A 25,698-nucleotide genomic window follows, 5' to 3' on the forward strand; every position below is an offset into this window, starting at 1 on the left:
TCCAAGGGTACCCCTGACTCTAGGCCTAACCAGAGCTCATCACACCCCTTTTCCGCCCTTTGGGGACCTCAGTCAGGACCTCATGCCGGGGTGCCCCTTGGAAGTGGCCCAGAGGCCCCGCCCTTCCCAGGTGCTGCCCCAGGAGGCCCTTGTGGCGACCCCGCAGGCCTGGGCTCCGCCTCACCCTGAGCACAGTGTGCTGGAGCATCTCCTTGGCTCTGCTGAGGGCTGCGTCTGCAGGCGCAGCCACGTCGGGTACCACGCCCACCCCTTCCCAGGAGCTGCCATCTGCAGACCCCACTGAGCGGGCCGTGGGGATGGTGATATAGAGGTCGGTGTCGTCCACGTGGTAGGTTTGTGGCGGCTGGCAGCCCCCGCTGGTCACCTCCCCGACGACCAGTGCCCGGCCCAGCCTCTTCATGATGTAGGTAAATTCCTCTGCAGCGCCCGTTGTCAGACTGCTGGTCAGAATGACTATACTCTTCTTAGAGCCGTAGCGTTCACCTGAAAGATGGAAGTCTCTTTAAAAAAATAGGGAGTCAAGTCCCCACCCTGGGCACCTGCCTTATTCATGGTGCCTAGACCTACAGACAGCAGGGCCAGGGACTCAGTTCTGATTTCTTGTGTTCACATGCAAGTCACTCTGCCTTCCTGAGCCTCAGTTTCTGCATCTGCAAAATGGGGATAAGCATGTGTGCCTAATTCCAAGCATATAGGTGCCTGAGGGCTTTTATTACCAAGTGATGGGAAAAGACTTGACTTACTAAAGAAAAGGGCATGTTTCTTCTTCATGAGTAATGAGAATGGCTAACCTGGCTAAACTCTTTTCACTTTGAACCCTCAGAAGAACCAAAATTTGTGACTTCATGACAACAACCCTTTAGGATAGTGAGGTCCAATAGAAATGCAACATGAGTCAGAATGCAAGCCATAGACATCATTTCAGGTTTTCTGGGAACCACATCAAACAACTAAAAAGACTTTGATGAGATTCATTTAAAATAATGTTTATTGACTCAATGTATCTAATATATGATCCTCTCAAAAATGCAATCAATAAAATATTGAGATATTGTACATCCCTTTCTTTCATAAAAAGTCTTCAAAATCTGGCATGCATGTAACACTTTATGCCTCTCCATTCACACAAGCCACATTTCAATGCTCAGTGGCCATCTGTGGCAAGTGGCTCCCATACAGGACACTGTAATTCCAGGACCTCGTGGTCTGCAGATCTGTGTTTCACCTCCTATCTCAAAAATCTATTTGAATTGAGAATTCAGCTGTCCTGATTTTTATTTACATTGTACAATATTATTGAATGGATGTTCTGGAATGTACCCCTGAATGTGTGATGAGGAAGTGTGCAAATGAAGATTGCAGGGTGCTTTTTGGATCAGATGCCCACCCCTGTTCGTTTCCCAGGCCTACTTGTTAGATGGAAGCAGAAGTTCCTTGGTTCTGCAAGCCAGGCAAGGGAGACGGAGTGAGGCTATCCACCCAAGACATGGTTGGGAGAGCCGTGACTCTGTAAAACACAGGAACTGCACTGCCCCCTCCGGCCATTGCTCTGGACCCAGGGCGGGTAACAGAAGCCTCATCAGAGTTACGAACTTTCTTTAGGCAGGTGTGCTGAGGAGATGCTGAGAGCTCAGGTATGATGGCAAACCACTGGGAACCCCATGGGGTTTGGTGATGGGCAGGGGGTCCTTCTGGTTCTGCATTCGTCTTGCAGGCTGACAGTTGTAGTGGCGAGAATGGGGAGTGCTTTGGTTTTAGACAAACAAGGTTCAAGTTTTGGCGCAGTCACTTAGCTGTGTGACCTTAGACAGGATATTCAACCTAGTTGAGACTCAGTTTTCTCCTCCAGAAAATAGGCAGCAATGGTACACGTTTTGCAGGGATTAATGACCATGGGTACAAAGTATATGACATAGGACAGGGCTTTATAGTCTGGTTACTATTACTTTTACCCAAACCCAAACTGTCTTTCCTTGATTTCCCAGCAATTCTAGAATGATAATAGGAAGGGAAGGCTTCTGCACGTACCTTCAAGCCCTGCGTGGGTCCAAAGTTCGCTGACAGAGTCATTGGGCCGGTTGTAGATTTTGTCCAGCAGGATAGGAGGGCCTTCATCAAAGAAGTAGGAGCACAGGGAGGAGATGGAGGAGGTGGGGCCACCAATGTTGAACCTGACGGAAGGGAAATGTCCATTGAGGAGGCCCTCAGTGGGCCCCTGGGAGCCTGAATCCTTGCCCTGTGGAGGGTTCTAATTCCAGGCAGCCTCAGTCGAGGGCCCCTTCCTCCTCCTCCAGAATCCTTTGGTCGGCATTTCTCAGAGTCCAAGTCTCTTGAGAACAAGAGACTTTGAGGTCAAATTCATTTAGAAAATATTGCATACCCACCCCGTCTGATCACACATTAAGACATTATGTGATACATATTGTGTACATCACATTAAGGGCTCTGACAAGTCCTGCAGCCGGGAACTTGTTGATAAATTTCTCCTGCTTACTGACCATGGATGGACTGCTCCCCTGCATTCATGCTGCTTGTGAGTGGAGCACATTTTGGGAAGGCTGTCTTCTCCAGTTGCAGTCTCCATAATTTCACAAAACCCACTACGTGTCTTGGTTGAGGTATCCTAACGTGGCATTTAGTGGGGTGGAATGCTCAGAGTTGTGGAACCACACTGCTGGTGAGGGAGCCTGTGGTCATCCCAGGCCATTTGGATTTGTCCCGCTGTGTGACCTTGCTGGGACCCTGTCTCCTTATTTGTGAAACCAGGAATCCTGGGCTGCCAGTTGATGGTCTAGGATGGCCTGGCTGGGTTCAGGGCTCATGACTTCAGCATTCAAACCTCCAAACCTCGGCTTGGAAGGGTCTTTGAGCAAAGCACACCTGTGGGCTGGGTCTCCTCTTTAAAAAATGTACATGACACAGTTAAGCAGAAAGGGACTTAGCACAAGGGTCATTCCGATGTTCAATAGAGCATTTGAAGAATAAAGTTTTCGTAGGTACCACAGGAGTCCCCAAGCTCAGGTTCTGGGCTCGCAGAAACCCAAGCCCTGGGAGATGGTTTATCTTCCAGGGAGGAGAGCCCACCTCTGGGATCCAGCGCCACCTAGTGACGACTCAGAATCACAGGAGTATTGCAAGCCAGGGATGAGAGCTCCCTCTCAGTCAATCCAGCAGCTGTGGATGGGGCCAGAGTCCACACCCCAGGGGAGCAGGCTGACCCCCTCCCAGTGCCCATGGAGGGTGCCCAGGACAAGTCCTCTGATGGCCCTGGGAGTGACTGAGGGGCCTGACCACTGCCTGAGAGCATTCTTCTACGTTTTACCCCCTACCCCCAGTCTTCCAGCTCTGTGAAGGGCACTCACCCTGTATGAGGCACACCTTCACAGAAGCAGAAGGGAGGTCACTAGCTGAAAGAACCCCCCACCATAATCATTTCAGTGGTGCAAAGAATTCTTGTTGCAGCAATGGTGGCTAAATTGCAAATTCTCTCTGGGACCCTGGCTGTATGATTCTCGTGACCATCGTTGTCCTGGGCTGGCTTTGTGTGATATGAGTCACAACCACAAGAGGGCGCCAGCTGTCCCAAACATGACTGATTACCAGAGTTATCCTGGATGATGCTTGTCAAATACATAGGTCACTGGACCTTGCCCCGGGGGCTTTGGATTCAGGATGGCTGGGAAGGACCCTGGAATCAATATATTTAAAGTCACCCTTCCCCTGTCTCCTCACTGACTCCTATGACCAAGCAAGTCTGGGGACTACCTGATTAGCCCAGTGAGTCTCAGCCTGGAAGTACTCATTGAGGTCATCTGAGCTTACAGAAAACTACCAATACTGGTGGCGTACCTGGCCAATTAAGCCTAGAACCCCAAGCTAGCTGGCTGGAGCCCTGAGAGTCAGGCAGCTGTTCCACTCGGGTCCTGCCTTGCATCCCAGGGTCCTTATCTTCCCTACCTATGGGAACTAAGACCCACAGCTTTGCCTGTCTTCCAGCCACTGCCCCGGCCTGGCCAGGACCTGCTGAGCCCCGGCCCACTGACCTCATGTCGATAATCAGGGAGTCCGTGTGCACAATCTTCTTCCAGACGTGCTCCACCAGCAGCTCGGAGACCTGGGTGAGCAGCTCACTGTCCGCAAACATGTCGAACCTCAAGTAGCCGATGTTGCCCTCCAGCACGTTAGTGTGGAAGGAGAACTTGATCAGGTCTTCGAAGACTTCAGGGGAAGGGATCTGAAAGATTGGGAGGCTGGCTCAGCGTCAGGAGAGGAGAGATTTGAAAGCTTGGGTTTGAAAGTGGGTGCCACAGAGGAAGTTCCTGCACACCACGAGAAATATTGAGGGCGTGGGAAGGTAGCTAACATTTCCGAAGGAGGTTGTAGGAGCCAGGACCTTCCCTGACTGGTATCTGGGAGGCTACACGGGTGGTGGGCCTGGGATGTGAACCCACGTGTGGTCAGCAGCCTCCTTACGGAGAAGGGGTACCTACGCCTCGCCCTGGTGTCAGAGCTGAAAGGCTCAGGCATGGTCTCCACTCTGACTCCCCTGAGCTCACCAGACACTTTTTGATGTCTCTGAGTGCATGATCCTCTCCCTCCCCGGGGCAGGGAGGGAAGACGTTAACTATTGGGGGCCTGAATCTTTATCAGGAACCAGGCCCAGTTCCTGTAGAGGAGACACTCTTATCCCCATCTTGTCAATGAAAAAACTGAAGCGCAGAGTGATTAAGTAACTTGCCCAAGGTCATACAGCCCAGTAAGTGGTAGAGCCAGAGTATAAATTCACATGTGACTCCGAACTCCAGCAGGAACAGCCCTGCTGACTGGGACAGCTGGCCTCTAGGCCTGGCACTGACCTCAGTCACAGACTCTTTGGCTCCAGACCATTCTCCTAAGCCCCCTCCGGGCCTCAGTTCCCCTTTTGGTAAAATGGGATGACGGTTCTGCAGAGATGCTTTTGATGCCCTCAGCCCTCCTCTGACTTCAGCCACAGGGTTGACAGGGCCCTGCCTCCAGCACACCCCTGTCTTCGTACTCTACTTCAAGACCAAGCTGCCCCAGAGTCCGAGAGAGTTCGTGTCCCTAGGGGGACCTTCAGCGAATGGAGGACGGGGGCTGCAGGGTCCCGTCTGCAGAGGGACGGACTCTGGGAAGCATTCCTCACACTTGTCAGGGTCCTGCTGGAATCTTCAGAAGCAACAGCCTCAATAATGCCCCCACCTGCGGGCTTTCCCTCCCTCCTTATCTTGCTCCCCCTACTCCCTCACTCCCGCTCCAGACTGCCTGCACCCAACCGCTGTCTCAGGTCTTGCCTTCGAGTGAACCAGGATGATGCTGCCCTGCCTACTTGTGACTCTGCCGAGAAATCGCAGATGATGCACACCGTGTTATAAAGCTGCTTTCAGAGGAGCTCTTTGCTGGTGGGAGCTTGGTGAACCCTGTGCTGTAGTTTGGCCCCTGGTCTGGAGACCTTTTCCCTCATCTGCATCAAAACTCCTCAACCTTAATTACCTTTTCAGTGTTTCCCCCAACCTGCAGCGCTGGCTTCAGATATTTTGAAAACAGCCTTGTTCAGAATTCCCCATCTGACTGGCCCTTGTATCAGGGTGCACGCCCACCAGTACGATTCCATCAGGAGACAGGACTTGGCATTAGGGGGACGGGAGGAGAGGCAGCTGGTGATGATCAAGGCAGACTCACTACCGGGGTTCTCCCGGCTATGCACTGGCACTTCAGGGCCTGTGCCCGGGCTCCATGCTCTAGCTCTGAGGTGACCATGAGGAAAAGAAATCTGCCTGCCTCCCTCTCTCCATACCCTCAACTCATCCATCCAAACTACAAACCCCCGAGGCAGGCAGGGGATGCAGATGGACACAAACCTCACATTTCCAGAGGGGGACATCACAGGGACCTCGTGTGGCTTAGTGACCTCTTTCCCCAACAGCAATGATGAAGTCCTGCAGACCCTTGCCTTCCTCCCAGACAAGAGTGAAGCTCCCTCTTTACCAGCAGTTTTCCTGTGGGTACCAAAGTTCTACAGAGGTGCTCAGGGACCACATGGGCACAGAGAATGGATGACAGGGTGAGAGAGAGGAAAAGATGGGAGTGGTAAAAACTTAAACACGAAAACAAGTCTAGGAGCTGTTTCCTTGCACCCTGTGCAGAGCTCCGGATGTGCGGACAATTGGTTGTCTCCCTTCCGGGCCCGTGCTGGACCAAGTCTCCCTTTAACTCACCTGCATGGGCACAATCCCAGGAATGCGGTCCTTGGCATCCTCGGGGATGTGGGCAATCTTCAGGTGTGGGTCCCCGGACAGCATCTGCAGGTCAGCCTGAAGCATCTCGGCCAGGGAGGCTTCTGAGGTCACCCTGGCGTAGCGGGCCTGCAGACCGCTCAGTTTGGCAGCCATCATCACCCCCAGCTCCGGGGAGGCGTAGTTATCTGCTACGAGCTTCCCAGCTGTCTGCAGCACAGTGGGTACCTTGGCACGCAGGGCCACTATATCCCGGGCTATGGAGAGGGCCGCGCTCATGGGCACGGTGATGTCCGGCTCCACCCCAGCCAGGTCCCAGGCCTCGCCTGTGCTGGCACTCAGGGCCACCTGCGTGGGCATGGAGGCGTATAAGGGGCTGCTGCCCACCTGGTAGATGCCCACAGAGAGCGCCCCTCCGGCTGTGGGCTCCCCGATGACGGTGGCCCGCTGCAGGTCCTGCATGGTGTGAGCAAAAGCTTCAGCCGCCGACCCGCTGGTGTGGCTCATCAGGATGTAGAGGTCCTTGTGGGAGCCGTAGCGCTGGCCCGCCACCTGGGGCAGGGTCCATACCTCCGTGACTCTCGACGTGGCCCTGTCGAAGATGGAGTAGAGGTGCTGGCGAGGTTCCGCCTCAAAGAAGTAAGAGCAGAGCAGCGGCACGGCCGTGGAGTAGCTGCCGGGGTTGTAGCGCAGGTCGATGACCAGCGCCGCCGTGTCGACCAGCTTCTGCCACACGAGCTGCACCAGCTGCGGCCCGACGGCCTTCACCGTCTCCATCTCGGCCATGGCATCGAAACGCAGGTAGCCCAGCCGGCCGGGCAGCACCTCCGTCTTGAACAGGGCCTCGATGAGATAGGAGAGCTCCTCTGGGGAGGGGACGGCGGGAGGTGGTGGGGGCATCTCCTCAACCAGCATCTCGCCAGGGCTGTGGAACACCAGCAGACGGTGGTCCCCAGACATCTCCTGCAGGTCGGCCGTGAGCTGGGAGGCTAGCGACTCCAGGTCCACTGCTGTGCGGTATGCCCCTTGGGCCAGCTTGGCTCGCAGCAGGGCACCCGTCTGCCCCACGACCTCTGGCCGGGCGTAGTGGGCCTCCAGCAGGCGCCCCGTGCCTTCCACCAACTCCCCCAGGCTTCGGTGGAACTCCAGCACCTCCTGGGCTTTGTCCAGAGCTTCCTCGGCCAGCACGATGGCGTCGGGGACCACGCCGCCCCCCAGCCAGCACTCACCATGGTTGTCGATGAAGGTGAGCACGGGCACCGTGAGTGCCAGGCCCCCCTCGGGCGTCTCCAGCAGAGACACCGTTTGCGTGTGCAGCAGGCTGCCCGCGGTGATCTCGCCCACCAGCGTGGCCCAGCCCAGTGACTGCATAAGGAAGGCCAGCTCCTCAGCCGCGGTGGCAGTGCGGTGGCTGGTGAGCAGGTATACCCCACGCTGGTTGCCGTAACGCTGGCCCGGCAGCTCCGTTTGGCTGAAGTGCTCCTGGGTGACGTTGGTGCGGCGGTCGTAGGTGGTGAAGAGGCGCATGGGGCCGGCATCAGGGCCCTGGAAGTAGGAGAGAAGCATGGGCATGGCAGTGGATGGCCCCCCGGGGTTCTGCCGCAGGTCCATGATGAGATGCTCCGTGTCCTGCAAGGGCTCCCATACCTGGTGCAGGATGTACGGGCCCAGTTCCCCCAGCACGGAGGCATCGGCAAAACTGTCGAAGCGCAGGTAGCCCACGTTGCCGGGCAACACCGACACCTGGAACACAGAGTCCACCAGGGCCCTCCGGGCATCCTCATCCTCGGGCAATGCTGGGACCACCTCTGGTGGTTCTTCAACATCACCCCCAGGTCCAGAAGAGATTTCTTTAGACCTGACCACCTGCACCAAAAGCCTGGGGTCCTCAGACACAGCCTGTAGGCCGGCGTTCAGCTTAGTGACCAGATCCTCCTCGGAGACCACTGAGGACAGGTCCATGCTGGCCAGGTGCTGCAGCAGGGCGGGGACGCGGTCCACCAGTGTGTAGTAGTCCTGCAGGGCTTCCTGCAGGCGCTGGATGACTCCTGGCAGGGCCCGGCGCAGCTTGAGGATGGCCAGGGCTTTCTCCAGGGCCTGCTCAGCCGGTGTCCCCACACAAGGCAGCACCCCGCTGCCCTCCCATGTCTGGCTGCCCTCGCCCAGGGGCCCCAGGGACCTGGACACAGGCACAGTGAAGAAGAAGTCGGACTGGCCTATCCTCAGCTTCTGGAGGTCCAGGGCACCCCCCACAGTCCGCTCCCCCACCACGATGGCCCTGCGAATCTGTTTGAGGATGTAAGCGATGTCCTCAGCCACGCCCCCAGTGCGGCCACTGGTGAGGACCACCACATCCTTATCAGCACTGTACCTCTCTCCCAGGACGTCAGGCAGGGTCCAGATCTCAGTGGTCGTATTGGAGGGGCGGTTGTAGATGGTGTCCACATGCAGGACCGTGTTCCCTGGGTGCAGGTAGGAGATGACATAGGAGATGCCAGAAACTTGACCTCCAGTACAGTGCCTGAGATCCAGCACCAAGGCGGAGGTGTCCATGAGCTTCTTCCAGACGTTGACCACCAGGAAGCTTCTCAGCTTGCTCAGTACCTCCTGGCCTGGGATGTCGTCCACCCGCAGGTAGCCCACGTTGCCTTCCAGAACCTCATGGCGGATGCCATTCTGCAGCCCCGCAATGAGTTCCTCTTGTGTGAGACTGTCGAGGGCCGGGGCTTGCCGGGGAGCCTCGAGGGTGCTGGGCTCGTAGGAGATGACCAGGCGTGGGTCATTCAGGGAGCTCTGCACCCCAGTTGTCAGCACGTGGGCCAGAGTGTGAGGGTCTGAGATGGACAAGATCTCACGACTCTGGATGGCCTGCTCGATGGCTTCCTCCATCCCCATCAGGTTCTCTGGGAAGCAGTAGTTATCCAAGAGGACTTTGGCCATGTCCAGCACCAGGCTCGGCTGGAACAGGTGTGAGGGGCCTGCCAGGCCACAGAGCAACATGGGCAGGACCAGGGCCCACCTTCTCGACATGAGGACCCAGAAGGAGGCCTGGCTCCTGCACAAAAGCTCTCTTGACTGTGTGCGAGGCAGTAGCGCTGCCCCGGGCAGCTGCCTTTCTCCCACGTCCTTCTCAGCCGGCGGACAGAAGGTCTGGGGCTAAACACGGGAGTTGGGGTACGGCTTCCAGCTCCGATAAGCCTTTAATCCTGTCTAATTCAAACGCGTCAGCCCTGGGGACCGGGGAGAAGGGGCCGATGTGGTTTGACCCAGAAGGTACATGGGATTTCATCTCGCTGCGCCCCCTCGGGGCTAGGAACATCAATAGCTACCTTTCATTTTGAGTGCCTGCCACATGCCAGGCACTGTGCTCCACGCTTCCCATGTCGACAGTCATCACTTCACAAAGTAGAGTTATTAATCTGCAAGTAAAGTAGCATTTCCCCACGACACTGGGTGACCCGCCCCTCTGGAATTTGGGAGAACTTGTTGGAGGCTCCGTTCTGCCACCCTCTACTCTGTGGCCTTAGGGAAGCAACTTATTGTGTAGATGAAGTAAGAAAATCTGAGTAAGGAGCTGCACACTGTCAGGCAAGAAGGAAGCCCTCAATTACTAAATTCTCCATGTTAGATATTCTCTCTGTTTTATAGCTGAAGACACAGAGTTCAGTTGCTAACTGAAGCCCACCGTCCTAGGTGGGGAATGTCAGGTCAGCGAGAAAAGCCTGCGGGTTCACAGTCACTCAGATCAAGCTGAGGCTGAGTTGGAGGCGCACCCCGTTTCAGGGCTTGAAGTTTATTCCCATGTCTTCTTAATGTATCCAGGGGACCGAAGTGTTCCCCACCCCTACCACCCGACCCCTGTGAGACGATAGGAATGAAATGTCTGAATTTCATCGTGGGGCGTGATGAATGGACTGGGAATGCCAGGGCAGATGACGTGAGCTCCTAGATCTAACTGCTTGGCTCTATGCTTCTCCCATCACCCTGTTACCACCAGCGCATCCTTCTTGGGCCGGGCGGGCAGCAGTGGGCAGGCGCACACGTGTGCTTCAGCGGGCGGCCAGGGGAGGTGGTCTGGGGGCCCGAGGGGAGCCCTCTCAGCACACTTGAGAGCCACAATCCGCTCTCTGGAAGTCATTATCTGAGGATGTTTACCAAGCGGTTGATGAAGGTCAAAGAGGTCAATTAGTAAAAACAAACATATTCTTAGCTCATTAGGATTTGTTTAATGCCCAAGTGACATATGGTCACATCACTCCACGGTTGGCAGCCAATCAACTGAGACTGATTTATTATAATAATAAGGCCTCCTTAGTCCTCACTGGGAAGGCTGAGCCCTCTGCTCCACCTCCGCCAGGGGAATCACAACTCGGAACACACCCTCCTGGTCCTCTGAGGACACTTCTCCATCATCACCTGAGCCCAGGCAGAGCCTCGAGACCAGGAACGGCAGGGATGGAGATGAGCAGGAATAAGTCTCTCTTTGGGGAATGTATTTCCCCTGGACCCTTATTAACATGCAGTCTCAGGGTGGGATGCTGGGAACTCTTGCCGGGTCTTGACTCAAGCCAACCTATTTTTTGGATGCATTTCAAAGCAAGATGAATCTTGTATTTATTTTATTTTAATCCTTTTTATTTTTTACTTTTTTTTAAAGAGTAAAATATACTCCTATACATAAGTTAAATAATTCATAAACACCCTAACAATCTTTTCCCAAAGCCTTTCCAATTCAGTGAATAATAACAGTTTAATATGTGGCTGCCCTCACTTTTCTCTGTGTTCATATGTGGAAGCACATCTATAGGAAATCTGTCCTTCTGTCTATGCATCTGTCCATATATGATGCTCATCCATCCATCCATTTACCTAGTGTCATCTCATAAAAGTATACAGGGCAATTTACATTTTATTAGACTCACTTAAACATACAGCAGAAACAGCCTTCCAAGCTGAAACATATCCATCAAGTTCATTCTTTCAATTTCTGCGTAAGAGTCCTTGACAATTTGCTGATCCATTTCCCTAAACGAAAGATATTTTAAGTTGTGTCTGGTTTTGCTTCTCTAAATAATATTGTGATAAGAGTTCTCAAACACATGTCCCTAGGACGAGTGCTTCTTGCTTCTGTCGAATCAATTCCCAAACCTGGGCTTGCTGAATCAAAGGGTTGTACACTTGTTTGTTTGGTATTCTCTTTATTATATTTTTCAGTAACTTTAAAATGATGTAATAAATGTGTATTTTTTTCTGTTGTTTTCTTTTTTACAACTTAATTGATGGACAATTGACAGATAACAAACTGTCCATCTTTGATGTGTACTATTTGGTGAGTTTTGACATGTGTATACACCCATGAAACTATCACCACCAGCAAGGTGATGTATCTTGTCCTCATCCTCAAATTTTCCTCCCTCCCCTTTGTTATCCACCCTCCTTGCATCTCCATCTCCAGACAAACACTGATTCACTTTCGGTCATCACTATACATTAACTTTCATTTTTTAGAATTTTATATAAATGAAATTATATACCACATGTACTGTTTTCTGTCTTCTTTTACTCGACGTAACTTAGACTTTGAAATTCACCTATGCTATTGAATGTACCATAAGTTCACTTATTTTATTGTTGAGTAGAATTCCACTGTATAGATATACCATAATTTATTATCCACTCATGTGTTGATAGACCTACGGTCTGCTTCCAGTGTATAACTAAGACAAGTAAGTCTGCTGTGAATATTTGAGTACAAGTCTCTGTGTGGATGTGTATTTTTATTTCTGCTATGCCAAGAATGCATGTTTAACTTTTAAAGAAACAACCTGTTTTCCAAAATTTAAATTTCTACCAGCAACGCATGAGACTTCCAATTCCTCCACATCCATGCTAACAATTGATATGCATAGTCAGACCTTTTAATTTTGGCCATGCTAATGGGTATATAGTAATTTCTCATTGTGATTTTTAACTCAGGACTTCCTCATTGACTAATTGTATTGAGCAGCATATATTTATATATTTATTGGCCACCTGTATATATTCTAAGGTAAAATGACTGTTTAAATCTTTTGCCCATCTGTTGGGAGGAGGGGGAGGCTGTTGTTTGTCTTATTATTAATAAAATAAAAATTATTTTTACATTCTTCATGTTAAGTCTTTTGCCTGATGTATGTGTTGCAGATATTTTTTTCCAATCTGTGGCTTGTCTTTTCATGTCCTTAACAGTGTCTTTTGAAGTTTTAAAGTTCTTATTTTTGCTGAATTCCAATTTACCATTTTTTTCTTTTATGATTCATACTCTTGGCACCATATCTAAGACATCTTTGCCTATTCCAAGGTCACAAAGCTTTTCTTGAATATTTTGTTCTAGAAGATCTATAGTTTTAATTTTTACATTTATAATCCATTTCGAGTTAATTTTTGTATATGAGCATATTACTTTTATGATATGAGCTAGGGGGTCAAGATTTATTTCTTTCCAAGTTGACATCCAGTTGATTCAACGCTAGTTCTTGAAAACACTTCCCTCTTCTATTGAATCGCCTTGGCATTAGATCAGAAAGTGATTAACCACATATGTGTGGGTCTATTTCTGTACTCTTTGTTCTGCTGCATTCATTTGCTGGTCTTTTCAGCAATACCACACTTGTCTTGGTTACAATAGTTTATAGCCTGTCTTGAAATCATGTCATGTAATCCCTCCAACTCTGTTATTCTTCATCAAAATTATTTTGGTTATTCTAGTTCTTTTGATTATTCACATACATTTTAGATACAGATAATCGATTTTAGAATCAGACAGTTGACTGAGATTAAGTTGAATCTCTAGATCTGTTGGGAGACAATTGACATCTTAATACTCACACTTTCAATCTATGAAAATGATATATATTGCCATTTATTTAGATCTCTTTTGACTTATTTTATCAGTGTTGTCTGGTTTCAGAATATAAATCATATAAATATCTTGTTAGATTTATACCTAAATATTTCTCATTATTTCTGGGTGCTATTGTAAATGATATTTTTAAAAAAATTTAATTTCCAGTTATTCAATGTGTATTGATCTTATATCCTGCAACCTTGTTAAACTTATTGATTTATCCTACTTTTTTTTTTTTTTTCAAATTCCTTGGAATTTTCTAAAGGAATATTCATGTCGTACTTCTTTCTTTCCCATCTACAGACTTCGTTTCTTATCCTTGCCCTACGGCACTCCTTAGGACCTGCAATCCTGATCTTAGGGGGAAATAATTCAGTCTTTCAACATAAGTGTAATGTTAGCTGTAGATCTGTTTTTGCTTGGTTTTGTTTTGTTTTGTTTTGTTTTTTGGTAGATGATCTTTATCAGTTTTTAAGAAACTTTTCTTACATTCCTACTACTTTAAGAATTTAAAAAAATCATGAACGGATGTTGAATACTGTCAAATGCTTCTATTGAGATATCATGCTTTTTCCTCTTTAGGAAAAGCTTTAGCTTTGCATTTGTGGGCTAAATCTCCCTTGGTCACGATGTGTCTTCCTATTGTATGTTGTTGGATTCAGTTTACTCGTGTTTTGTTGAGCTTTTTTGCATGCTCATGAGGGATAGCCATATATAGTCTTTTCCTTTGGCTTTGGTGTCATGGTAATGCTGACTCATAAGATGAGTTGGTATTTTTATTCCTCTTCCTATTGCTTAATTTTATGGAATTAATTCTATTTTTTGGGAACAGTTCATGTAAAATTGATATGGTTTTAGTTATTTGAGGAGCCAAGAAGTACTGCTCTAGGCCAGAAAGGAGGGCTGGTTCTGTTTATTCCTTATTCCCACTTCCCAATAAGGCATGTTCACAGTTTTATGTCATGAAAGGAAAACAATAACTGAGGCCCCAGAGTATAGATTATTCCAGCTGTTAATCACTCACGTTAGGAAGTGTTCACAGCCCCCAAATGACATCATTTGGCAGAAGAGAACGGGAGTAACTGAAGGTGCAGCTCCCAGAGGCACCTCCAGGGGGCGCTGTGTGCCAGGCGATGAGTCGGGCGGGGCCGGGGCGGGGGGCTCGAACCAGTTTCAGTTCTGAGGTGTGTCGCGGGTTCGGAGAAGTGACCAAAGTCCTAACAGCAGTGGGAACATCACCCACGTGCTTTCTCTGCTGGGTGGAAACCTCTCTGCAGCCCGTGATTGCCTGCCTCTTTCCCGCACCAAACATTTTCTGTGCAGTGAAGGCAGAAATTCAACTTCACAGACGATCAAAGTACCTTGTGGCCAGAGCCAGTCTAACACAGAACACAGGAGTGCTGGGCTTAAGGAGGTTCTGGGAACACTTTTTTTTTTTTAAACAAATAAATGAGATTTATTTTAAATTAAATCTGGAGAAAATGTATGCCGAAGAAGTCATTTTTACCAGACAGGTAAAATCATAAGGCTTTAGTAGCCTTATGAGGCTAGTAAACAAGGGTCAAGTGAATTTCCCGCTGCTCCAAGCCTACAAAGTTTTGTGCAGTAAGTACTTGTTCATGGGTGATGCCTTCATTCGTAGATCTTGTTCACAGCCCTCTTCTAAGCTGATTTCTCGTAAACCACCCTTCTTCCTGTTTTATGGATGAGGAAGCAGGGTCTTAGGGAGGTTACAGAAATCTCCCAAGATCACAGAGCCGAGAATCAATGGGTTGGCTGAAGGAAGAGAGGACATTGCCATCTTCTGAAGATTCCCCACACACTTATGTGGGCTTTGGTTCCTGTCCCTGAGTCATCACCCCAGGTGTGGACTTGTGTTGGGAGGTGGGGGGAGGGAAAGGAGCAGGGATTCGAGCCCCTTATGGCTTGAGTAACCCCAGCAATGCCTTGTCTCTGCAACTCCAGGACACATGGTTTGCTGGATGCTGAGGTGACGACTGAACCCAGCAGGGGGAACACCATCCCTCACCCCATGGGAATCCACGGGATAAGATGGGATAACGCAGAGGTGTGAGAGTGGTGGGGGTGGTTAAAGGAACACAGCCTTGGAAATCTACTGGCAGGTTCGCCTGGGAACCATTTTCCTCCATGACTTCGCCATTCTTCTTGCGTTTCTTTCTCTCATTTCTCCCAGGTCCATCAGACATGTCTGTATATGTCTGAACCCCAATAATTAACAGGCATCAGGATCTTCTCTGTGAGGCCACGGGGTCCAGGCTAATCAGGGAAGTGGAGAGTTGTCTGCAGTTCTCGGGTGTCTGGTTACATTTCAGGTTTGGGTGCCCGGCACAGGGAGGACTTCCGGTGTGTGCATGGGGAGGGCACCTGCAGGTGGAAGTGGCTCAGAAAAAGAAGCAAGGACCGAAACGGACTTTTCCTAAGTCCCTAGGCAGCATTTGTATGTCATTTTGGGGGTGATAAGCAAAGACATCAAGACTTGGTGAGCCAGTGTCCCTTGATGTGACCATGAGCCAGTGAGTGACCTTGTCAGGACCTGAGCCCAGGCCAGGCAACCCCACACCTCGTGCTTTTCCAGCCCCAGCTGCTCTCTGTGTCCCTGACTGTGACAACACATAATTTGTTATCCAGACAGGTCCTAATTTCAATTATAGGTGGACAACAGGCATAAACCAGGACCATCACAGGCAAACCAGGTTGATGGTCACTGAGCCAGAGGAACAGGCTGTCCAAGCCCTGCCCACTGTGGGGTGGGACCCAATATGGCCTCCTGAATGTGAGTGTGATCCTGGGGTCCTGAGAGGACCACGGAGCTCACACACTCCCTGTGCAGCTGCGCAGACCCAGCCATGCTCTCCGGCTCCCACAGGGAGGCTGCACCTTGGACATTGTCAGGGATTTTAAAAATGCCTGCAGCTTCATGCTTTTGCGAGCTGGGTCTCCTCTTCTGTGTCTGCTGTTGTGGGTCACTGGTGCAGTCTCGTTTGGCTTGGACAGCCAGTGGCCTCCTGTTTCCACTGTGCTGATGCTTCCAAGTGCCCTGGGTGACCCCCACCCCTCCCTGACCAAGGAGAGTCGTCGGTGTGTGCAGTGGGGTTCAGACACCAAAAGATGGGAAGTTCAAGCTGACTTTGAAAACGTTTCTGCCCCATCTGTCCATCTCATCACTCTGTAAGGGCTGACAGGTGAGTAAGAGATAACAGGTACACGCCAGCACAGAGCCCATGGGAGAAGGGAGGAGGGAACGGACATGGATCTAGCCATATGCTGTTCTTTCTGTCTTTTAAAATTGGAAAAAAAATTTAAAAGACTAAAAATTACCCCCCAAACCCAAACAAAACCCTCACTTAATTTTAACCACCCCGAACCAACACTCTCAGCACCAGTTTATTCACTCCCAAACCAACCAAAGAATAGAAGGATTTCCGTCCCCTCCTTCCTTCACCAGAGAATAACACCCCATCTGTGCCCAGCTGACCAGAGGACCCTACATCGCAGGACAAGACGGGCAGTGACCACAGGAGGGCAGCGTCTGCTCAGGAGAGCACAAGCCCCGTCTGGCTGCATCTGTCTTATGCTGTAGCTTTGATTCTTCCTGTTAGTGTGACTATGACCTTGACCTTGAGGAAGAATTTAGGACAGAGGCCAGGAGAGCAGAGAGAAAGTAAGCTGGGCATCACAACAGGGGTTCAAATCCTGGCTCCAGCAGTTCCTGGCTGGTGGCTCTGAGCAAAGTGTGAGGCCTCCATCTCCTCATTGGTAAAAGTAGGGGAAAACACGTTGATTATTCTATGGCCGCCAGGTGAGTGCAAGTTCCAAGCCTGCCTGGTGCTCGGGGCGCTGCCAGCTTCCTCTCTGGATCCCTTCAAAGTCTCTGTGTCCCACCCCATCTCACTGTCTCTGCGTCTGCCCGTGACTTTCTGCTCAGCATCCCTGAGCATCTCTCTTTCTTCCCTTGCTCCTGGCCTGGAGGGTAGGTCACGTGAGGGGCAGGGGCCAGCGGTTGACCCCAACAATTCGTCTTTTCTCTGGGCTTCAGCTCTTTGATCCCAGCAACAGCACTCACATCCCCACCCTGACAAACGTGAAAAGGCTTCAGGAAACACTGCAGAAGGGACGGTGGCGGTCATCAGGCAGAGGGTGAATTGGTTGCCTCGCAGAGTGTCCAGCGGATGGCGCTGTTGGATTTCATTCTCTGACTTGATTGAGGGGGTGAACTAGCTTTGGAGGGTCTGGTGGGAAGGAGCACCCAGTGAAATGGGAACCAGGGGGTGTTTCTCTGGCTCTCCTGGCGAGTTCTCTCCCAGCACATCTATCTGTCCAAAGCCACAGGCCATGTCGGGCTTCCAGGGAGTGATGGAGGCCGGAGGCTCTTGGGCCGTGCCCCCACAGGACCTGGTGCCACAGACGGCTCAAGACAAGAGGTCAGTCCGCAGGTCCTTACACCAGGCCAGTGACGACTGTGGGACAGAAGCACCACAGTGCCCCTTAGAGCCAAGAAGATCAGAGGTGGGGCATTAGGATTGAGGTCCGAGGGGACAACACTAAAGCTGGGCCTTCACGGAAGGCGGACCTGGGCTGTGGAGCTGGGAGTGGGGCAGCCACACTGTCACCCGAGGGCTGAGAACAGGGAGTGGCCTTGATGGTATTTGACTGGAGCTGGGTTTCTGAGCAGGGACACAGAGGGAGCAGATGCTGGAAGAGACATACGGGCCTCAGGACACCGGCAGACATGACTTAGGGGCAGATGTGTCTCATAGCCAGAGCTTGGCCTCCCTCCCCTGACATGGGGAGGTCAAGGCACAGGGCTGACTGTCATTTCCCACCTGCAAATATTCACGCTCACAATTACACCCACACGTGTGCGCTTACACGGATGTGTGCACTCACCTGCAGAGACACTGCCCACAACTGTCACCCCCCCTACCCCGCGCCCCTCCTCTCCCCCAGAGCCTGTAGGGAGGGGTGGGCAAGGTGTGGGGCTAGGGGACCACGAGCCCAGGTCTCACAATTAAGAAAAGCCACCCATTAGACATTTGACTTTATTTCCAAGTGAAACTTTGACGCAGGCACAGAAGTACACCACCAGGACTAAAAGTTGTCTGTCATCCATCTTGGTGATTGAGCAACATTGTCGTACCAGGAATTTTTTGTATTTAGTATTTTTTGTAACTCCAGTAATTAAACAATAATGCTTTATTGTAGTTTTGTGTTAAAGCTGTTCATTGGTTCCATGTAAACATTTAACACAAACCATTTTTTTAAAAAAAAATTCTGGGAGCTTCAACCAACAGGAAAGGCCCGGGTCTCTCCAGGCCTTCTATAGCGTCTGCTCTGGCCAGTGGTCAGAAGGGCCATGGAGTGGAATCGTCACCGCTTCCAGACTCCTCCTCACTCCACCCCATTCTGTGTGTGACCTTGAGAGTCAGAGGTCCTCCCTTGGGGTCAGTGGGGGCTGAGTCTGGTCCCAAAGCCCAAGCCCAGGACAGGGGCTGGACGCACGTTACTTAAGAAAGCCGGCTGGTCCAGGCAGAACCGACTTCGGCCAATAAGGACCGGAATTCTTCCGTGGCCGGGAGCCCTCACCCCGAAAGACTGGATGTCATCACTTGAGTCACCATGACATCACTACATGTCACCAAGGACTAAAAGTAGGGACATTGCAAATACCAAAGCAAGAGTGCATTTATTCCAAAAAATTCAAACGCGGGTCCTGTCTCCTGTGGAGTCCTTGTGGGAGGGGCGCTCACAGGTGTGTGGTGCTGGTGAGCTGGTTATGCAGAATAAGTAGCTGCACAGACACAGGCCACGGGCTGCGCCATCCCTCAGAGTCAGCTGTGCCCACCCCTCCAAAACCACCTCGTCCACGTGTGAGTCCACGGCAGCAGGGGACCCTGTATGAACCACAGGTCGCACAAGCTCTTTGCCAGCGGGTCGAAGTACCCCTGGGCACAGTGTTCACTGCAGCCCAAGGGCTTCTATTCTGCACACTTTCCATCCTGCAGCTGGTTTTGGGGGTAGTTTTCAGTCCTCCGGGGTCATCTTCAAAAGCACTTTTGGACGCTGACTCAGCACAGGTGCGGCGCAGTCTGAAGTTTACGCTGAGTGGGCCAAGCAGCCCAGTCGTACTGTTGGGTACTGGCTGGGTTCTGTCCAGTTTGCTCCCTGCTCCCCGCCTCCCACAGTCTAACTGTCTTTAGTGACAAGGGGACCTGCTAAACCACAGTGGGGTAACGGCGAGCTCCTGGGCTTTGCGGGATCGACAGACCCATGGAGGTTGGAATCATGCCATTGACTGATACTTGATCTGCCTGAGCTTTGGTTTCTGCGTGTGTGAATTGGGAGTCATAAAGCCCATCTCCCGGGCTGTGGGGGTAAGGTGAAGTGGGTGTGGAGGACACGTCCTCTTGCTCTCCCCCTTGCTCCCTGAGGTTACTGCAATAAACCCCATCTCTCTCGCGTCCTTTAATTTCCATTCAATTCTGCACATCTCCTGCATTTTTGCTCGGTTTTTTGCCGACTCTGGATTATTTTTCCTCTTACTCCCTTTTCTTCAGCTCCCCTTCCACCCCAATGATGCTTTCAGGCTTTCCTCTTCTCCCCCAACCCCCGCTTCCTGTTACCATCCCCTTCCCCTGCCGTTCAACCCAGTGGTGTGTGCTTGGAGGCAGGTGGTAAGAGGGAGAGTGGGCCTTTACCTCTAGGACCTGGTGGCTCCATTTCCTCCTCTGGGCTGACTGCAGGTGGACTTAGTCCCTCTCACACCCAGGGGGACACAGGACCTCTCATTAGGACCCCCCACATCCTGCATCCCCCGCCTGGTCCAGCACTACCTGCACCCACACTCTGCCACGCTCATCCCTTCGTAGTGGTACTTGAGGGTGGGGACGCCCATGTCGTCCTTGTAGAGGATGGAGATGGGGCTCAGTTTGGTGGGCACACAGCAGGCCTTGCCCACCTTCATGGGGAACTTGAGATGCACCAGGGTCTGCACGATGGCGTGTTTCGTCGGGGTCACGTCGTCAGCCAGGGGGAAGAAGCAGCCGCCTTTACATTCGTAGGCATCGTACTCCTTGGGCGCGATGATCCAGCTGTCCCAGCCGATGTCCTCGAAGTTCACCCGCAGCGAGGTCTTCTGACAGTGGTTGTTGGCCCCAGCACTCCTCTTCCGTCTGGCTAAAGACGATCCTGCGGCCAAGTGGCCTTCCACGCCCTCCTCCTCCTCGTCCCTGTTCCCACCTGCCTCCACCGGGCCGTTCCTGGACATCTTCTTGAGCACACTCTCCTGTTCGTGGCTGATCATCTCTCTGAGCTCCAGCCTGGTCTCCCTGGTCCCATTGCTGCGGTCATTGGAGAAGACGACGAAGAAAGGCAGGTTTTTGGAGCCTGGGGGGACACTGATATCCAGCTTGTCACAACCCTTCCTGTGACTCTCCACGGTCACCTCCAGTTTATTTTTGCTCTTGGTGGAGTCTGCCCTGACCCACCGCTTCACGGCACCGGACACCTCCAAGGTCTCCCAGCCCTCGTCCCGGATGTCCTGGGACACCAGGAAGGTCTTGGTTCCCTCCGAAGCATCCCAGGCGTTGGCTCCATCCAGAACGTCATAAATGACCATGTTCCCTTTCAGCTCGTGGGAGGAGCCCACGTGACTTTGACAGGAGAGGTAGAGTCGGAGCTCAGCCCTGGTGATCTGCTCGTGCCTGGGAATGGAGATGTTAAAGAGCAAGATGTGTTTCTGGAAAGGGAAGTCTCCTGTGGCGGCTACAGAGACGGCATCTGAAATGCAAATACATGGTGACGGTCACCTCTGCTGGGAGGGTCTGTTTTCATGACACCAAAGCTGAGACTCATGGCTTGGGTGGAAGGGCATCCAGGATGACGTTATCTGGTGCCACTTAAGCCCTTAATGTAGAACGGGATTGTAAATGGTACATTTGGCATCTTCCAAAGAAAAACAGAAGCGGGCAATACCCTGCACTGGAGTGGACAGGTCCAGCTGTTGACAGGGCATCACTCTGCTGCCAGCATTACACTAGGAGCTCTGTGTCCTTTATTTCACTGTTCTCTTCGCACTGATCCTGGGAGGATCTCGTTATTATTCTACTTTTACAGATGTGGAAACTGGGATTTAGGGTGTTTAACTGCCAAACTACACACATCCTGTAAAGATCCTCACTTTAAAAAAAAAAAAAAAAAGAAAAGAACCAAATAAACAAAACAGCAAAGCACATTGTCAGCCTCAGATTGTGGATCCTGAGTGTATGATTTTAAAGGAGAGATCCCAGCAGGGGAAATTCCAACATTACAACGATGTTAAAAATCTGAGCATCGAAAAGATGTAAAAACCATTCAGAACAGTAACTTCAGAGCGAAACCAAAGTGGGTCATTTTTTTTGTTTGAGGAAAAAAGTATCTTAACGTCAACGGCAGGTCCTATTAGGCATAAATGGAGCTTGCCTTTTCGCCCCAGGGCTCTCACTTTTCTGCTCTCTGGCTGATACATAGCCATTAGCTCATCTCTATTATCCGTGGCTCGGTCACAAAAAGGGAAGAGGAGTTGTATGTGAGCACCTACTACATGCCAACATGAGGGCAGACTGTGTGCTGCCATGAAACTGGGCTGTGTCTGACAGAAGGAGGTACCAGTCCTGACTCTTCCCCTCCAGACGTGTGAACTTGGAGAAGTCCTGAGTCTCTCTGGGCCTCAGTTTCCTCATCTGTAGAATGGGGGCTCATCCACCCTGCCTCCCAGGGTTGGTGTAAGGCTTCGACAAGATGGCACATGGAACTTAACCCAACACTGTCCATGACTCATCGCAGATGCTCAGTCAATATTTCTGGGTGCTCCCCAGACCATCTTCCGTACCTGTGCATGCCCTGCCATCCCAAGCCCGTGGCTTTCACACAGCCCTCTGTGTCCCCTCACCCAGTGTGGGTGTGCCATTCTAGCTCTTGCAGAGCCACCACGGCCTATGTGAGTAGCCAGCGGGGCCTATGATGGGTGCATTGTGTCCGGGACATGGACAGTCCTGGGGGGAGGGGTCACTTAGATGTCTCCACACGCTGGACTCCCAGACTATGGGATTTGGTGATTAGATCCAGCTAAAAAAGCCGGGCTTTCCCCCAAAGCAGAGGTTACAGATGTGCCCCGTGGGCACAGTTGAGAGGCTGGCAGTATCTGTGGGACCTGCAAACTGCATTTTTAAAAAAATGGTCAATGTTTTAAAATTCAGGCAAGTCCACGTAAAATCCATATTTTTCTCATTTTGGGCCATCAGAAAATACAGCCTCGCTGGGCACGCAGCATGACCGCAGCCTCCTTTAGATGGGGCGTCCACCTGTTAGGAGTCTGCTGGTCTTGCGCTCAAGAGGGAAGAGGCCCTGTGTGCCTGGCTGGTTAGAGAGAGGCTGCAGCTGCAGGAAAAGTCTGAGTGTTGCAGGCAGGCGGGCCTGGGTCAGAATCCAGCAGCTTAGCTAATACGTGAACTGGACAGGTCCCCTCAGGGTGGACGAGCCTTGGCTTCCCTGCTCGCAAGGCCGTTTCACCTCCATTGTGTGGATTAGTGGATGTACACCCTATGCTGACGTCTGTTATCATCCAGTCCTCCTAAATCAGGGAAATTATTTTATATTTAGGAAATAAGTTGCCCATCCACGTTTCTATCTTGGAGGAATTTCTCAGAATTTGAAACACCTTTTGCTGAGAGTGAAATAGACATTCATTCAGTGTTTAAAAAAATGCCAGTTGGTTGGAGGCTAAATAAATTGTCTGTGTCTAAGTAGGAAGGGGTCAGCACAGGAATGGGGAAGTGGGGCAGGGATGGACGAAGGGGAACTGGCACCTAACACATTAAACTTGGCATTGGGCCTAGGGAGGGAGAATCTTCTAGGGCAGAGCTGTCCAGAAGAACTGTCTGCAAAGATTGAAGTGTTCTATAATCTCCGCTGTCCTATAGGGTCCCCGTTAGGCATACATGACTGCTGAGCACTTGCATCCAAGCTAGTGAAACTAAAGAACTAAGCTATTGATTTCATTTCATTGAAATTAATTTAAATAGAAACTTAAGGAGCCCCACGGGTCCAGCGGCCGCCATACCGGGCAAGACGCAGCAGTGGACCACTGAGTCCCCCGTCCCCACCCGGGGCGCCCCGACGGAGCCGACTCTACCTTCCACGCTGAAGCTGCGCACGATGTTGGAGGCGGGAGTGGACGACTTGTCCGTGGTGTATCTGTTGTACAGGTCGATCATGTACTGCGGCGGCTCGGCTCGGGTTCTGTCCTGGGAAGGGACCCCGCTCAAGTTGAGGCTGCGCAGGAAATCCACCTTCATGTTCTCCAGGAACATCCTCAGGTCGAAGGTGCCCCCATCCTGCTCACCTCCGGGCCCCCCTAGCAGGCGGTGCGCATCTCCCCCGACCGACGCCCGCCCCCGGCTCTCCAGCGGCTTCCCCTGCGCGGAGCAGGCCAGCAGGGAGAGCACGGGCAGGGCCGCCCAGAGCGCCCCGCGGCACATCTTGGGATGCTCTCGCCCTGCACGGGAGACTGCGTGCGGCAGCCGCGGTGGGTTAGCGGGTTCGGGGAGGAGGCCGGAAGGAGCCAGCCCGCATTGTCCTGCCCACGCTCTGCACCGAGCACCCCCGCCAGTTCACAGGCTCTCACCCGCCGTCCCCGAATTGCCCCCCACTTGTTCTTATCTGGCCCTCGATGCTGCGCTCAGCCTCTTATCTAAGGGAGCTCTCCCTTAATGAAGGCTCTATAAACATCTCACGAGCACACAGGGCTTGTGGGAAGGACACGGCCTGCTGCAAAGAATCTGAATTTCTCCATGGGGTTATCGCCCTCTCATTAGGATCCTTTCTCATTTCCTTGCCAGCTCTGTTCAGAAGCATCTCCAGACAGGGTGACATATGCTTCCTCTCCTGGGCCACGGAAATAAAGAATCCAGGAAGCCAATAAGACCAAAAAGTCCTCCAAATATAGAAACAACAGCAGGAAACTCCCAGAAGACCTCAGCTAACTGGGACCTGGGGTGGGTGGCGGGGTGGGGACCTTACTTGTCAGTGTTAATAAGAGGCCTGCTTCCCGGGGAACCAGAATGTGCATTTGTGGCTAAGCGTTCTGTGCCTTGGTTTCTCATTTGTCAAGCAAGTTCCTGAGCCTTAGAGATCATGGGTGGATGTAGTGCATGGAATTAGTGAGATGATGAAGACTCTGCAGTCAGGCCAAATACGGGTTCAAGTCTCAGCTCCCTCAGTGATTCAACCTGGAGCAAGCCTCTCTGAGCCTCTGGTTCAGAAGAGAGTTTTAAGGATTTAAGGGGATTCTGTGCTGAACGTCACAGAGGTCACCGTGAGACTCAGTCAGTTGGGTGGCTGTATTCTGGCTGCCACTTCTCCACCCCGGGTGTGACTGAGCTGGGAGCTGGGGAGGAAGCCCTGCCCCTCCCTGACCTGCTGTGTGAAAACACCACTTACACACTGAGGCCTGCTGGCTCGGGGACCCCAGGAGAGTTCTGTCACTGGTCGCGGGGGGTGGGGTGGGGGGAAGCCTTTGGTCATGTCAGCCTGGGCCACACTTGTCATCTGGGAGACAAAGTTGGGGTGGGGGGGGTGCAGCTCTGAGGCCATTACATGCCCAGAAGATGTTCCCCCTGCCTGAGGGCCCAGTCAGGGCCTGGGAGGCCCCAGGATCTGTTATTTTAAAAGCAGCATGCCCACACTTAGACCCTGTCCATTTCCATTGCATGTGGGTTCGACCACAGCAAAGAATGAGCATAAAAATATTCTAGGGGTCTACTCTAAAGAGGATTTGAACACGGAGTTTTTCCAAGCTGGTGGGGCCCTTGGGAGGGGTTGCAGTAAGCTGAGCAGGTTCAGGAGGATGGACGAGGGGCCAGGGCAGGTAGGTGCAGAGATCCCGGTGTGCACCCAGCTCTATTCTACTCCTTGTGGTGGTGGTGGCGGGGGGGGGGGGTGTGTGAAACCAGGAATCTCCAGGGGCCAGGCTCGGACAGAACTTGCTGTCCCCATCCTTTGGGGACACTGCCAGGGAGGATGGACGGGAAGGGCGCAGCTTCAGAAGTGCTGCCTGCAGAGGGGGCAGGAAGCTTGCCTGGCTTTGAGCCAGCTCTGAGCATGAACTCCCTGAGGCAGGGAGGAGAATGGGTGCACAGGGCAGGCAGTGAAGCTTCAACTTCACAGCAGCAGGGAGTGGGCTGGGAGGAGCTGGGGGGCAGAGCAGGCATCCCTCACAGTGCTCCGGTCCCTGGAGGCCACCCAGAAACCTGTCACATTCAAGAGGTGGAGCCAAGGGTTGCCAGAGGGCGGCCTGAACGTGCTGTCTCTTGAAGCTGGAGATGCTGCTGATTTGATGTTTTCTTAAAAACAGGACAGATTTTTCCTGCTTGCTTATAACAGTAATATATAGTGCAGATAATTTGGGAAATGCAAAACATTAGAAAGGAGGAAATAAAAATAACTTGCAGTCTCACCCTCCAGTGATGGGCGCAGGCAACA

The 25,698-nt window shown here is 51.7% G+C and overlaps 2 protein-coding genes across 2 annotated transcripts; both read right to left on the bottom strand.

Annotated features, from left to right (window-relative positions):
* Positions 1 to 25: 25 nt before the first annotated feature.
* On the bottom strand, positions 26 to 9,376 carry RBP3 (retinol binding protein 3). The gene is made up of 4 exons (XM_006193816.2): positions 6,258 to 9,376; positions 4,065 to 4,255; positions 2,050 to 2,192; positions 26 to 504 (listed from the first exon to the last, which is right to left on the bottom strand). The coding sequence occupies exons 1-4, from the start codon at positions 9,303 to 9,305 to the stop codon at positions 26 to 28; spliced, it is 3,861 nt and encodes a 1,286-aa protein (XP_006193878.1). The 5' UTR covers positions 9,306 to 9,376.
* An 8,851-nt stretch (positions 9,377 to 18,227) lies between these two features.
* Positions 18,228 to 23,976, bottom strand: GDF2 (growth differentiation factor 2). The gene is made up of 2 exons (XM_006193817.3): positions 23,351 to 23,976; positions 18,228 to 20,958 (listed from the first exon to the last, which is right to left on the bottom strand). Exons 1-2 carry the CDS (start codon positions 23,694 to 23,696, stop codon positions 20,009 to 20,011), a joined length of 1,296 nt encoding a protein of 431 aa, XP_006193879.2. The 5' UTR covers positions 23,697 to 23,976; the 3' UTR covers positions 18,228 to 20,008.
* Positions 23,977 to 25,698: the final 1,722 nt, after the last annotated feature.

The sequence above is a fragment of the Camelus ferus genome, chromosome 11, assembly GCF_009834535.1.
Source record: "Camelus ferus isolate YT-003-E chromosome 11, BCGSAC_Cfer_1.0, whole genome shotgun sequence".
NCBI lineage: Eukaryota > Metazoa > Chordata > Mammalia > Artiodactyla > Camelidae > Camelus > Camelus ferus.

What these genes read in the sequence shown, in the direction of transcription:
- RBP3 (XM_006193816.2), bottom strand. Translation starts at nt 9,305, where the DNA reads ATGTCGAGAAGGTGGGCCCTGGTCCTGCCCATGTTGCTCTGTGGCCTG. An exon ending in CTGGGATTGTGCCCATGCAG is followed by an intron (nt 4,256 to 6,257) that starts GTGAGTTAAAGG and finishes CCAATCTTTCAG; the next exon opens with ATCCCTTCCCCTGAAGTCTT. An exon ending in TCCCTGATTATCGACATGAG is followed by an intron (nt 2,193 to 4,064) that starts GTCAGTGGGCCG and finishes CCCTTCCGTCAG; the next exon opens with GTTCAACATTGGTGGCCCCA.
- GDF2 (XM_006193817.3), bottom strand. Translation starts at nt 23,696, where the DNA reads ATGTGCCGCGGGGCGCTCTGGGCGGCCCTGCCCGTGCTCTCCCTGCTG. An exon ending in GCGCAGCTTCAGCGTGGAAG is followed by an intron (nt 20,959 to 23,350) that starts GTAGAGTCGGCT and finishes TTTGCATTTCAG; the next exon opens with ATGCCGTCTCTGTAGCCGCC.